General features: G+C 41.9%; 1 protein-coding gene across 3 annotated transcripts in view; it reads right to left on the bottom strand.

Annotated features, from left to right (window-relative positions):
* The window catches only part of USP6NL (USP6 N-terminal like), a 135,985-nt gene that overhangs the window by 59,888 nt on the left and 61,559 nt on the right, over positions 1–14,538 (bottom strand). For all 3 annotated transcript variants that reach the window (XM_086610038.1, XM_086610036.1, XM_086610037.1), the window contains 2 exons: positions 12,012–12,085; positions 10,060–10,142 (listed from right to left, as the gene is read on the bottom strand). In XM_086610038.1, the coding sequence (XP_086466164.1) occupies positions 10,060–10,142; positions 12,012–12,085 (157 nt within the window). The remainder of the gene's footprint in view (positions 1–10,059; positions 10,143–12,011; positions 12,086–14,538) is intronic.

The following is a 14,538-nucleotide window of genomic DNA, read 5'->3' on the forward strand; positions in this document are numbered from 1 at the left end:
AAGCTTTTGACACTGTCCCGCACGACATTCTTCTCTCTAAACTAGAGAGTCATGGGTTTGATGGATGGACCACTCGGTGGATAAGGAATTGGCTCAATGGCCGCACTCAGAGAGTAGTGGTCAACGGCTCAATGTCCAAGTGGAGACCGGTCACGAGTGGCGTCCCTCAGGGGTCCGTGTTGGGCCCGGCCCTCTTCAACATCTTTGTCGGTGACGTGGACAGTGGCATGGAGTGCACCCTCAGCAAGTTCGCCGATGACACCAAGCTGTGTGGTGCCGTCGACACGCTGGAAGGGAGGGATGCCATCCAGAGGGACCTCGACAGGCTGGAGAGGTGGGCCCGTACCAACCTCATGAAGTTTAACCAGGCCAAATGCAAGGTCCTACATCTGGGTCGTGGCAATCCCAGGCATAAATACAGACTGGGTGGTGAATGGATCGACAGCAGCCCTGAGGAGAAGGACTTGGGAGTACTGGTGGACGAGAAGCTCAATATGAGCCGGCAATGTGCTCTTGCGGCCCAGAAGGCCAACCGCGTCCTGGGCTGCATCAAGAGGAGCGTGGCCAGCAGGTCGAGGGAGGTGATTCTCCCCCTCTACTCTGCCCTCGTAAGACCTCACTTGGAGTACTGCGTCCAGTTCTGGAGTCCCCAACATAAGAAGGACATGGACCAGTTGGAGAGGATCCAGAGGAGGGCCACGAAGATGATAAGAGGGCTGGAGCACCTTTCCTATGAGGACAGGCTGAAAGAGTTGGGGCTGTTCAGCCTGGAGAAGAGGAGGCTCCGGGGTGACCTTATAGCGGTCTTCCAGTACCTCAAGGGGGCCTACAGGAAAGATGGGGAGAGGCTGTTCAGGAGGGCCAGTTATGATAGGACAAGGGGTAACGGTTTTAAAATAGAGGGAGGTAGGTTCAGGTTGGATATTAGGAAAAAATTTTTTACCATGAGAGTGGTAGAACACTGGAACAGGTTGCCCAGAGAGGTGGTGGATGCTCCATCCCTGGAGACGTTCAAGGCCAGGTTGGACAAGGCCCTGAGCAACCTGATCTAGTTGGAGATATCCCTGTTCCTTGCAGGGGGGTTGGACTAGATGACCTTTGAAGGTCCCTTCCAGCCCTAACCATTCTATGATTCTATGATTCTAGCCCATTTTTGCGGCACACTGCAAAAATGCATTAGAGCTAATAAAAATGCAATATATTTTTTTTAAAGAGTGAAGTTTGATGGGGAAGAGGAGGTAGGTCTCTATCTTAGCAAAAGAAAGAATAATGAACTCTGCTATTTGCAAAGCGCCTCTGGCAATGTAATAATCTCCAGCATTAGCAAACTATTCTGAAAGCATGTTCCCTGCTTTAATAGACTCTCGGGATAAAGAATAAGAGTATGAGTCAGATTCTCAGCTGCTGTGAATTGGTACAATTCCATCCAGATCAGCACAGAGCCACTGTAAGAGTAGCACAAGAATCTAATCCAAATCTTTTAAGACAGCTTCATGAAGGGGGAAAACACCCACATCTGTATTTTCTACCATTAGTACTTTTATTGTAGATCTCTTCCTTCACTAGGAGGAAAATAAAACAACCACAAACAACCTTGCAGAGTAAACCTCCAACCTGCCCAACCTCACTACGCGGATCCCTGGGTATTTATCAACCTCAAAGCAACTGCCACACTGCACATAGATCCCCAGTTTCCATTTATTGAACAGGTAGTAAAAGAAAAACCTGTTTAAGCTGAATCACCCAAGTTAGACCAAAAAACCTGTAACAATATTGGTTATTGCTGTAAGATAATGATTATTAATACAAGTTAACACAGACTTTAATAACAGCAAGACCTGAAAAAAAAAAATTCATATCGTGTAAGTTGGAGAAATAAAAGTTTTTGAAATCATTGCTGCATTTTTTAAATTATGTCATGGCAGCTTATGATTTGCACAGTTCATTATTGAAAGTTAACAGGACAATTCAGCTGATGGCATTCATCAATGAATGACGGAAAGAAAAAAATTCTTCAAAAGCTGCAGTAAATAAATTGTAGTTTCTTCTGTTATTTCTACTTTGTGTCTATTAACACCTGAACAATTATAACGCTTTCAACACTATATTAGCCAGCGTATATTAGCCATAATCTATGTTTCCCAATGCAGAGTAGTAAAATTTGGCCTTTAGCTGAACATGCCCAAATTCCAAAAAGCAATGTTATATTCTTTTACTCAGAAAAGTAAAACTGTGGTCTTAAAAAGTTTTCTTATAAAAGAAAACTGAATGCTTTCCTCACAGCTGAGTGACGTACAGAGATAGATAAATACAAGAAAAATGAGAACACACGCACAAGTACGGCTAATAAGAGACCAGATAATATGAGACCTAGTTGCAAGCTGAAAAGGAAAGATGTGGAATGTTTTCCGGTTTTGGTATGGTCTTTTTTTTCTAAATACCTTTTGTTTGGCCACTATCTGATGAAGGACTGAAATCACCAGTACCAACAAGTACCAAAGGAGCGATCCTGGCTGATGTCTCATCCTTGAGAAGGAACGTCGTTCAATGACTTAGAGGTTTCAGTCCAAAGCGGCGCAGAACCTGGCAGTATATTGAACAGGGGTATATTGGTGTGGAGACCTAAGCAAAGGAAGATGCCTTCTAGCCGTTAGGATTTGCTCAAATTTTAGCTTTCTGTGCCATCCTAGGAAGACGCTGAGGTCGTTTTGCTTCTCCTCCTCTCTGACTTTTGACCTGGTGCTAAGAGGCCCGAAAGAGGACCGGCTCTTCAAACATGCAACTGGTGTTGACCTTTAGAGTTGCAAAATGCTGCTTTCAGCTCTTACCCTACTTTAGGAGCACAAAGTTTAGGCTGTTTTGCAAACCCCAATCAGCCAATGCTCTGGTGACCATTCAACCTTAACATTATATGGGGCAGGGACGAAGGGGAAGGAATGGGAATGAAATTATTTTGTCCTTGTAGCTGCCTGGAGAGTTTCACAAAAACAGATACAAGGATACACTCGTGAAAATAGATCTTTAAATATGTGCTTCAGTGATCTTCAGTTAGAGCTTAAATTCTTACTTATTTACAAAACATTGACTGTCATTTGGATTTGTTGCTTTTTGTTTCTTTTGTTGCTTTAAGACCTTTAATTAACTATAAAAATCACTTATATAATTGCTACTTCTAAATAGACAAAGCAATATAAATATTATTGCTTAAACTGTAGGCTTTAAAAAAAAAAAGAAACATCTGTTTAAATGTTCCTTCAAGTAGCAGAGGACTTGCCACTGCTCATAGAATAACATATTAATTCTAGTAGCTTTCTTAACCATCCCAAAGCAGTAACAAATCAACTAAAGAATTCAAGGACGGGAAGGGGGAAATCCCAGATCCCAAGGCATTACTGGAATGCCTGCTATGAGCTTCAAGACACTCAGAAATTCCTTCTTTTTTTTTCCCTGAAGTTATTCCCTTACTAATGACTGCTGCTAGAAAAACTGCAAACAGAATTATCTACAAGGTGAAGTTTCTATGAAAGAACAGTCCATAGCGAAAAGATTAAGACCATTTACTTTAAAATTTAGCCAGGCTCCAAGATAAGACTGAAAGGAAATGCCTTTTTTTATGGGGTACAGGGTGTTTGGTTCTCTGAGGTAGAGGTTTTATTTTTGTTTTCTACTAGTTTGTGGTGTGTTTGTTTTTTTTTTTTAATTGCAACATTCTGTTGCTTTTTTGTGTGTGCATTCTGAGCATGAAATGAAAAATCTTGATTAATGGCAGGGGGGGAGGGGGGGGGGGGAGGTAGCTTGACACAACGTTGACCAAAAAGATACAACATATCCAAGAAGGCAGGGCCGGGGGGGAGGGAAGGGAAAAAACCCTCCACCAAACAAACTCCTTATTTTTTATGAATACCAAACATATTCCATCTTTTCCATTTCCAAAAAGAGATATGAGGCATTTCTCCCATTCCTAAAATACTTGATTGAAAAGGTCATATATTATAGACTAAGGCTTATCTGAGCACTACAGTGGTCCCCTGAGATGGTGTGCTAGACTTCAACCAACTGCAAGTGTAGAACAAACCACCTGTCAGATACAGTTTCAAGCATGCATTTTCTAGAAATTAATGTTCTATCTTATCAAAACACTGGTAGAATGTACACACAAACACTGGTGCTAGATTTTCTAGAGGAAAAACGTTCCTTTTAAAAATTAATGGGTTTTTTTTTCCACACCAGCCCTACTGTTCAGCAGTCTCCCACTATAATGTGAAATCAGGAGTCCAGGAGAATTTTTATGAGAAAATTTACAGAATAAGGACTATGACTCAAGGGTTTTTTTAGGTAGGAATGTTGCTGCCTTTTTTTAAAAAGGTATTTTCAGAACTGTAGGAAACCACAGTGCACCTGTAAGAAATACACTCTTTTCTCAAGACTCTTGTGTTCATGACTAAGATGAGCTCCCTGACATGGGCTTCTCCTAGACAAACACTGTGTAAGTGAAGTGCCAAGTTTTAGTAGGCACTACTCCATGTGTACCAGGTGGCATTGAGAAAGACCAGCAGTACCTGACAGAAACAAGTCTATATTAATTAAGGTGAACAACACTAATAGAATGAATGCTATATGAAATGGATTGAGATGAACCAATGCTACTTCACCTTTTTTGTCCTGCTTTGCAAACTGAGATTAATGTAACAGGGTTGGAAATGCTGCACTGGAAAGCATGAACAGCAACCAACTGGGTCCAGGCGGCACACGTGCCGCATAATTTCATCTACGAGAAGGCACACCAGCATTCGAAACACAGCTCCCTTAGAACTAATATGTGTCCCTAGACTAATTTGAGACCTCCGGATTCCGAAATGGCCTTTTTCCCTTGGAAAACAGTGCACTGAAAGCTTCTCTCTTCAAATACATTCTCAGCCTTCCAGAAGGAAGCAAACACACTGTCAAGTAGTACAACAATCTAGTAACTGCTGTCATGTTTACGGTGTTCTGGTACCAACATGTCCCGAAAACACTGGCTCCCTTGGCCAAAGTCTCAGTTACCTTCTTCACAAATGAGTTTCCAGTGCTTGACTGTGTACCCAGCATGACAGTGCTCATCATTACATGTATTGAGTTTCATTAGCTGGGGGCTGCAGGGGTGACCTGTGTCAGAGGGAGCCATAACCTGTCCTGTACCAGTCACAGCTGCTCCAGCCAACTTTGAAACCACTAAAAACAAGCCATTATATGCCAACACTTCAGTCAGCTGGCAGAACAAATGATGCTCTATCAAAAGCATATTTTTAAAAGCATCACAGCTGACAGATGCAGAAGAAATGGAGGAGATACGGTGAGAAATGGAAGAGACACATGGAAGGAGAAGTCATTGGGGACACAGCTGAAGATGTGCTTTCAGAAGAAGGCACACTATGCCAGGAGAAGGATGTCTCCAAGGAGACTGCAGCCTACAAACGACCCATGATGGGGCAGCAGAAAACAAGACGCAAGGAGCAGCAGATGAAACCACATAACAAGCCACGAATGGCAGAAAAAAAGCTGTTGTTGCAGGACCTCCTGCACTGCCTGTGCCTCACCAAAGGAACCGGGGTGAGCCACGGGTAACCCACAGCAAAAAACAAGGAAAGTTTGTCCTGGGGGCGCAGAGGAAAAAGGTATCCCCTAGTGTTTATGCTGCACTTCCCCATCTGAAATCAGCAGTCAAAATGTTGTATTATTTGGCAGTAAATTAAATTACATTTAAAAAGCCCCAAGTTGAGATTCTTTTGCCAGCAACACCATATGGCTTAAATAAACCATGACGACCACCACTTCCTTACAGCCTCACACCAACAGTAGTTGGTAAAGGCCAAGTTTTCTACGTTTTAGCTAATAATGAGATTTTAACTTCTTCTGGTTCATGCATGCGTCTCATGTACAATTCATAAGCTATTCTACCGAAAACATACCTGTTACAAATTCAGTCAGTCTCACTGACAATACTCGTCACAGATGCATTTTGTTTTGTACAGCCTGGTCTTGAACAGCTCAGTAGACAGACCCCTTCGGCTCCCCACAGGATTATTTTGCAGCTAAGCATGTTTGCTGGAAACCTTCTTGTCATGTCCAACTTCCCCTAAAACTCCCCTTTATTAATTTCAAATAAGTCTCATTATTATAATGCTTTGGTATCTCTCACTGAACTTACTTTCTTGTTCCATAAATTCATTAGGTATTAACTCAGCTTTTTGTTTTGTTTTGAACAGCTATTTTAATAACCTGTCCACATCAATTTCCTTTTAATATCCAATATCAATGGGAACTTGCATATTCATATGCACAATTGCAAAATAAAAAAAAAGACAGTACTACAGCCAACAAATCGTGTTCTTTAGGCAGCAGCTATTAAAAATTTAAGACAGTGCCAGGTAAAGATGGTCCTAACTATTGTAAACAATAAATAACAATTAGAATCTTCTATAGAAGTGGTGGATGCCCCCTCTGTGGAGGTGTTCAAGGCCAGGTTGGACGGAGCCTTGAGTAGCCTGATCTAGTTGAGAGGCGTCCCTGCCCATGACAGGGAGGTTGGATTAGATGATCTCTGAGGTCCCTTCCAGCCTATGCCATTCTATGATTCTATAGAATCAACCAAAGCCAACCAAAAAATATTTCAACTGTGGGTCTTAAATGAAGGTTAACCTTAAGATGAGATATTTCACCTGAAGAGAAATGTCATACCTGTTTCCAATCACTAGGAATTTCTACACTGTTAATAAGAAGGAACCTTCCCTCTGCTACTCAGAATGTTCTCAGAAGAAAATCTAAACAGTTTTACCCACTTCTACTGGTGTGGCAGGAAGACAACAGACATGTAAGTGTCTTCAGGTTCCACAAGTTTACTAATTCTTAGTTTGACACACAAATAAGGAGACTGGGACACCAGAAGAAACATAGATCTAGACCAAAACTCATCTTCAGAAGTCTCTAGTCTTTACTCACTCCCGTCTTATCAGTGGCAAGTTACACAGGCAGCTTGAGTTCTTCATCCCATCAAACTTAGCTTTTCTGCCCTATCAGCAATCAGCTGAACTTTGAATGCACCTTTGCAGAGCCAAGGAAAGCTGTGGACAGGATATAGCCAAGGAGAAAGAGAAGTTTATAAACTACTAATAGCAATCAAGGCCTATTGTACTGAGCAAATAAGCCCTAATTTTCCGTCTGGTTCCCCACATCCAGCAGCCTTCTGAAACAAGAGGCGTTTTTCAGCTACTTAGTATTTTAAGATGTCAGTGTAAACAGGATTACAAATCATTGCTAATCTCAACTTAACTAGAATACAGTAAGTTTGATACTGTCCCCAGACTTTCAGTTTTCAATGTGCATTAGCCCGTTTTGTTAATTCACGCTGCAAACACCTGACAGATGAGTCATGGGGAATAATGGGACTTATGGATGATAATCATTAAGGCAACTGTTTGAGGCTTTTCGTACATCCTGCTTAGTTTCAAATTCTTGTAGGAATAGGAGTTTGTTTCAGAAATGGTAGATTGCACAGGCTGAGTATTGCAGTATATATGAACTCAGACTATAGTTAAAATCTATAGAGCAATATAAATTGCCTTTTCAGGGAAAGCCAATTGATATGCTTATCCTAACTATATTCATCCTATTAGGAGATTTTATTTCTCAGGAAAATAACAATGTCATTTGCAATGAATTTGCTTTGAAGAATCATAAAGCAGCCTTGATGGCACTCCCAGGTGAAATCTGCCTTATAACAAGGTATCATTAGCATATAAGTAAAAAACATCACACAATTAGTGAAGACAGTATCTACAGACATTGTTCACTTGTGCAGCCTTCACGTATCACAGAATCATAGAATGGTTTGGGTTGGAAGGGACCTCAAAGATCATCTAGTTCCAACCCCCCTGCCATGGGCAGGGACACCCTCCACTACACCAGGTTGCCCAAAGCCTCATCCAATCCGGCCTTAAACGCTTCCAGGGATGGGGCATCCACAACTTTTCTGGGCAACCTGTTCCACTGCCTCACCACCCTCAATGTAAAAAACGTCTTCCTTATATATAATCAAAATCTCCCCTCTTTCAGTTTAAATCCATTGCCCCTTGTCCTATCACTACACGCCCTTGGAAAAAGTCCCTCTCCAGCTTTCCTGTAGGCCCCCTTTAGGTACTGGAAGGCTGCAATAAGATCACCCTGGAGCCTTCTCTTCTCCAGGCTGAACAGCCCCAACTCTCTCAGCCTCTCTCCACAGCAGAGGTGTTCCAGCCCTCGGATCATCTTCGTGGCCCTCCTCTGGACTCGTTCCAGTAGCTCCATGTCCTTCTTGTGTTGGGGACTCCAGAGCTGAACGCAGTATTCCAGGTGGGGTCTCACGAGAGCAGAGTCCCCATTATTATTATTAATTATTAATTATAAGGCTTTTAGAGTTCATCTCATGCAGTTGACTACAGAGAGAATGAATTCTGCATACACTTTGCACTGGTGACTAACGACATCACTAGAAAGAAAGTATGGTCCAATGACTAGGGTCCATCCACCCTACCACATCACAAGGGTGACTGCAGTGGGATGTAAGGGTGCCCACAGCAGCTTTAAGTCACAGCTACAGCAGCGTGGAAACTGGCACATGGTGATTTTCCAAGCAGCTCTTCCATTACTGCATCTCAAACACACTACAGCATTGGAGCCATGAAATCCAAGGCCTCTGAAAAGTAACTGCAGCAGTAACTGTAGCAGATACGAATAACATTCTTCCATGCCTAACATATAAAAAGGCAAATATCACAATACAGGTATCAGGGAAAGTTCAGGAGCTCATAAGGATACCAAAATCAAGAATCTACCGGCAAACACGAAGGCACAGGATTCGATTCCCATTGAAGTCAGTGGTGAGCTTAGCAGTGGCTTCAGTTACTTGGGCACAAGAAACAATTCTGGCATTCATGCTCCATGAGAACGCCTACAACTGCAGCTACAAAACCAGGCATGTGGCGCTGCAGCTGTAGTTCACCAGCACAAAGACCTCTCTGCATAAAATAGAACTGTTTGGACGTCATACACCAAATTAACCCACCCTGACAAAGGAAAGTCTACAGGTAAAGATGACTGTTTCAACTGACGGATTATAAAAACAATGATGTCACAAAACAGGAGGAGGGAAAGGGGAAAATCCTCCTCAAAAACAAAACACCTCCCACTCCCGCAAAACTATAAAAGCACATTGTTATTACTAAGTTTTCCGCTCATCGCTGATTTTTCTGGATTTTAATTGCACTTCATGTATTCAAACATAAATGCCAAACCCCAAGAATGGCAGAGTCTCTTGACTGGATTTCACTGAAAGCAGCAAGTCAGCTTGTGTTCAGTTTCTGCAAGTTGGATATTTCCATCTGTCAGCCACGAGAGTCCTAATACAATTCAATACTCTCACCTTTACTTGCCAAAAAGACCCAGATTATTTGCTACAGAGGAGGTAACTGACTGGATTCTGGTATTTTCTAACTTCACTTTATGAGGCAACATTAGGGCCCAAATCAGCAGAGACTGCGGTAAGGTTACTAAATATATGAAATTAAATAAGATTTATCTTTGAAGGATTGAGAGTCACAATTGTTAATATACAACTATTATGTAACCTTAAATGTGCTGGGTTTTTTAATGGATCAACATTATAATAATACTTTTTAAAATCCTTCCAAGAACTTCAAGTTTGTTTATATATAACACAACTACTTAAAACCAAAATTTATCTGCAATTTAATTCCACTTGAAATATCTTTTTTGTAGACTATTAATTTTTATCCCCAAATAAAACACTCAAAAACATTTCACTCCCTACAGAGGATCACGTTACAGAGCTTAAAAAAAAACCACCTAGGAATGGAACTGAAAAGCACAGTAAAAGATTACCCAAAACTTACACAGCAAACAGTTTCCAGAAGATCTATTAAACAGCATAATAATACTTTCATCAAATAAATGATACAATAAAAAGCATAAATAGTAATAGTAGCAAAATCATAATCTTATTTTCCTTTTAAGCTTGCTACTTACTGTAGAAACCCAAATCTATCTGTGACTTTGTAGAGACGATAGTCAGCATCTTCCCATGGTTCAATCTGTGCACCCTCCCGTCCCTAAAGGGAGAGAAAGGAAAAAAGAGCCAAATTAAGTTTTACGACACAACAAACTAAGACACAGAAGGATTCAGCCACTCAAACCATAATCTTTGGGACACACTAGTAGTGGGGTAGAGAAGGAAGAGGAGAACACTAGTCCTAAACTGACCAACCAAGAGAAAAAGAGAAGAGCACACCTCCCCCAGCCCCTTACTTTCACATCTCTTTTGGTCACTGCTACACATCGAATAAATTTCAACCACAGGTTTCAACCACCGACTTGTAATGATTTCACAGCTGTTATTAGTCTCTGCAGTAGACCATCAAGGCCCTACACAGCACCTTCTGCTCATTTTATTTCCATAATCCATCTTTCCTGAACCAACACCTGACAACAGCACATTCTGTGGGCAGTTTTGAGCTACTGTCCACGTTGACTTACAGCAACTGTCAAACAGAATGCAGCACTGAGTTTTCCCTCAATGAAGCACTCATTCATGTTCCTCTCACCTACTCCAATTGCCAATTTTCATAAAACTTGTAGAAATTTAAGCACATTTCAGCTCTATATTCTTCTGGTATGGGCTACTACATGCAGGTTACTGGGTGTGAGGAGAGGTCACCATTCAGAACACAGACGACGTGCATGTTTCTTCCTTACTAAAAAACAACAGAGCCACTCACTTCAGCGCACGCTCTGAAAACCACCAAGTTTGGAATGTAAAATGTTTCATGAACTCTACAACAAGTCTACTGTTTAGTACTCCAATGGCACTAATAAAGTCCATAAGTGTTACAAGAATATGTAAACATGGTGCAGGTATTCTAGGCACGCTCCGTGCCAGGCTTTTACTTGACAAGTGGTTCAGGAAAAAAAGGATATAACCAGAGTATTTATTCAAATCCTCACAGCAATCACAGAATCATTTAGGCTGGAAAGGACCTTTAAGATCATCGAGTCCAACCGTTAACCTAACACTGCCCAGGCCACCACTAAACCAGGTCCCTGAGCACCACATCTATGTGGTTTTTAAGTATCTCCAGGGATGATGATTCAACCACTTCCCTGGGCAGCCTGTTCCAGTGCTTGACAACCCTTTCGGGGAAGATATTTTTCTTAATATCCAATCTAAACCTTCACTGGCACAACTTGAGACCATTTCTTCTTGTCCTATCATTTGTTACTTGGAAGACCAACCCCCACCTCGCTGCAATCTCCTTTCACGTAGTCGTAGAGAGTGATAAGGTCTCTCCTGAGCCTCCTTTTCTCCAGACTAAACGGCCCCAGTTCCCTCAGCCGCTCCTCACAAGACTTGTGCTCCAGACCCTCCATCAGCTTCGTTGCCCTTCCTTGGATTTGTTATAGTGCCTCAATGTCTGTCTTACAGTGAGGGGCTCAAAACTGAACACAGAATTCGAGGTGCGGCCTCACCAGTGCCAAGTACAGGCTGACCAGTACAGTACACTCTGACAAACAATGCAATTCACTCATCTTTTAAGTTCTCCATAATGATTTAAATGTTTCTATTGCCATGACCAAAAATTAATTAAATAAAAAGTAAAATAAGAGTCGTCCTGATCTCATAGATACACTGAGCCATCCTTGATCATCCCAGTTTCACTGCTTCTAAAACATTACCTTAAAATAGCCCCAAAGCAACTTGCCATGCCCCTGAAAAATGAGCTGATTGAGTCATTACCCAGAACATCCCCCATGGAGGAATAACGTACCTGACCCAGAGGCCAGTATCATGAAACCACCAGATTAGTACTACATAGAGTTTTTTAAACAAAAGCTAGCTGGAATCATGATTCATTTTTTTAAAATACATATATTACTAAGGTTAATTACAAAATGTCTTTAAAATTTTTATCAAGCTCACTTACTCTGTCATACTTGGCAACTATCTCTGCTCGTTCTTGGGCAAGTTTGATAGCAGCATCCTGCTCGGCATCTGCACCTGTGGACAAGTAAAATACTGCTGTTCAGATTCTTTCCCTTGTCAACAAAGAACTGCAGCTAAATACTTGGAAAATAAACTTCAACTTCAGAGAGACTACTTGGATGGAGAAATGCCAAAACAATTGTATCAAAGCAAAGCCCGACCTTGGTGCATGTCTTGAATACTGTTCAGAGTAAAATACAGTTATTGGATGGTATCTTAACTGCTGAGTTTAGAATGTTCCCGATTTTCCACCAAAGCAAGTATGAAATCAAGTTAAAAAAAAAAATACTCCACAACCCACTACTAGGAAAAACTACTAGTTGTCAATTCCACAAACATTCACACAGTCAAAGAAAGCCAGAATGTTTGCTACGGGTTACAAATCAGAACTGTGAACTATTTACAGGATTTGTGGAGAGGGATTAGAATACTGATGAATGCTGAAGAAATGCCACATGACCTCATCTGAGAAACTGCCTACGACTTATTTCTCAGCAAACAAGGAAGGACATCGCTATAATATCAGAAACTGCAACTTGGGCAACCTGGAGTGGGAATAAGCATAAGGATATGACAACAGGAAGGTGGACAAGGAAGCAAAAACAGACACATGGGTAAGCACTGGGCATCGGCACGCTGCAGATACAGCAGTGGAGTTAAAGTTAAATGAACTCCAGGCAAAGCAAAGCTTTAAAAAAGTTTGAAATCGTTTTCAAGCACACGCTGTTACAAAAATAACTCCAGGCACGTGGGTCTTCTTCACTATTTAGTTCATGGCAACATTATGAACTTCAAGAACTGTACATATCAACCATCTGGTCCACGAAACAGAAAAACAGATCGGATATTACAGTCTTCTATCGTATGACATTATTAACACATTTATTTGTTCAAAGCCAGTATTTCTTTAATAAAATTTATCTACATATCTCTCAGATATTTAGACAAGAAGTTGTGCCGAGGTGGCCTTCTAAGCCATCTGTTAGACATTTAGCATGGCCTCTGCCTGTCTTCACTTGAAGATTCTTTAGAGAAACACAGAGAGAATCTCAGTGTGCCCCATCAGTGGGATTCACCTTTCTCAAAGGGGAAAGAGGGTCTTTGCACAACAGCTAAGGGGGCTCACGGACAGAGCTTTAAACTAGATTTGAAGGGGAGGAGGATAATATCAGGCTTGATCAAGACAGATCTGTATACAGCTCTGGAGCCCCCAACATAAGAAGGATATGGAGCTGCTGGAGTGAGTCCAGGGGAGGGCCACAAAGATGATCCAAGGGCTGGAACACCTCTGCTATGGAGACAGGCTGAGAGAGTCGGGGCTGTTCAGCCTGGAGAAGAGAAGGCTCTGAGGTGATCTTATTGCAGCATTCCAGTACTTAAAGGGGCCTACAGGAAAGCTGGAGAGGGGCTTTTTACAAGGGCGTGTAGTGATAGGACAAGGGGCAATGGATTTAAACCGAAAGAGGGGAGATTTCGATTAGATATAGGGAAGAAATTTTTCACTCAGAGGGTGGTGAGGCACTGGAACAGGTTGCCCAGAGGAGCTGTGGCTGCCCCATCCCTGGAAGTGTACAAGGCCGGGTTGGATGAGGCTTTGAGCAACCTGATCTAGTGGAAGGCGTCCCTGCCTACGGCGAGGGGGTTGGAACTAGATGATCTTTAAGGTCCCTCCCAACCCAAATCATTCTAGAAATCCATGATTACGGACACAAGCACCAGCGTTCAGACAACAGTGATGCTTGTCCCAAACCTCCCCTAACAGAAAGTCTGACTCCTTCTTTAAAGCTTTTTCTTATGATCTCCAGAAGTTACACTTTGTTATTCTCATTCTGGTTCCTTCTGCTTGTCACCATCATTTTCCAATCACATTACTCCCATTTGTTAGCAAGCTTTGTCATTTTTTCCAGTGTGCACCAGAACCAGCACACATGTATCTACACAAGTATTTAAGGGGGAAAAAAAAAAAAAATAACAATTACATCTGCTATATTTGGAAGCTTTGCATCTCTGTGCCACAACACTGATAAATAATTTTCTCCCTGTAAGGCAAGAAGCAAGTAGACTCATTTCATATTGCTCAGCTTTTGGTGTTGTCCAAGCAGTATTGTGTTCCTCCCGCTCCTTCAGGTGCTGGATCCACCTTTATTCCTAGGCTTAAAAAGGACTGCAAGACATACAGTGGTTTGGTTTCAGGTTTGTTTTTCTCTGACACAGTTTTATAGCGGTTGTGGGACTGTCACCCCAGCTACTTACGTGGACGCTGATCAAGACACAACTCTTACACGCCAACCACAGCACCTTTGTGGAACCCCTCCCCAGCACTGTCACCACACAAGGGCACAGACTGAACTCCATGCTACTCCATGTGCATTCCAGCGCTACGTATTCCTGACACAATTAAAACAATCTGGTTTTTGTCCTTTGCCAGTTGACAAACTATGCCTACAAAACTGACAACGTCCACTAAA

This window comes from Tauraco erythrolophus, chromosome 4, assembly GCF_009769465.1.
Source record: "Tauraco erythrolophus isolate bTauEry1 chromosome 4, bTauEry1.pri, whole genome shotgun sequence".
NCBI classification, from domain to species: domain Eukaryota; kingdom Metazoa; phylum Chordata; class Aves; order Musophagiformes; family Musophagidae; genus Tauraco; species Tauraco erythrolophus.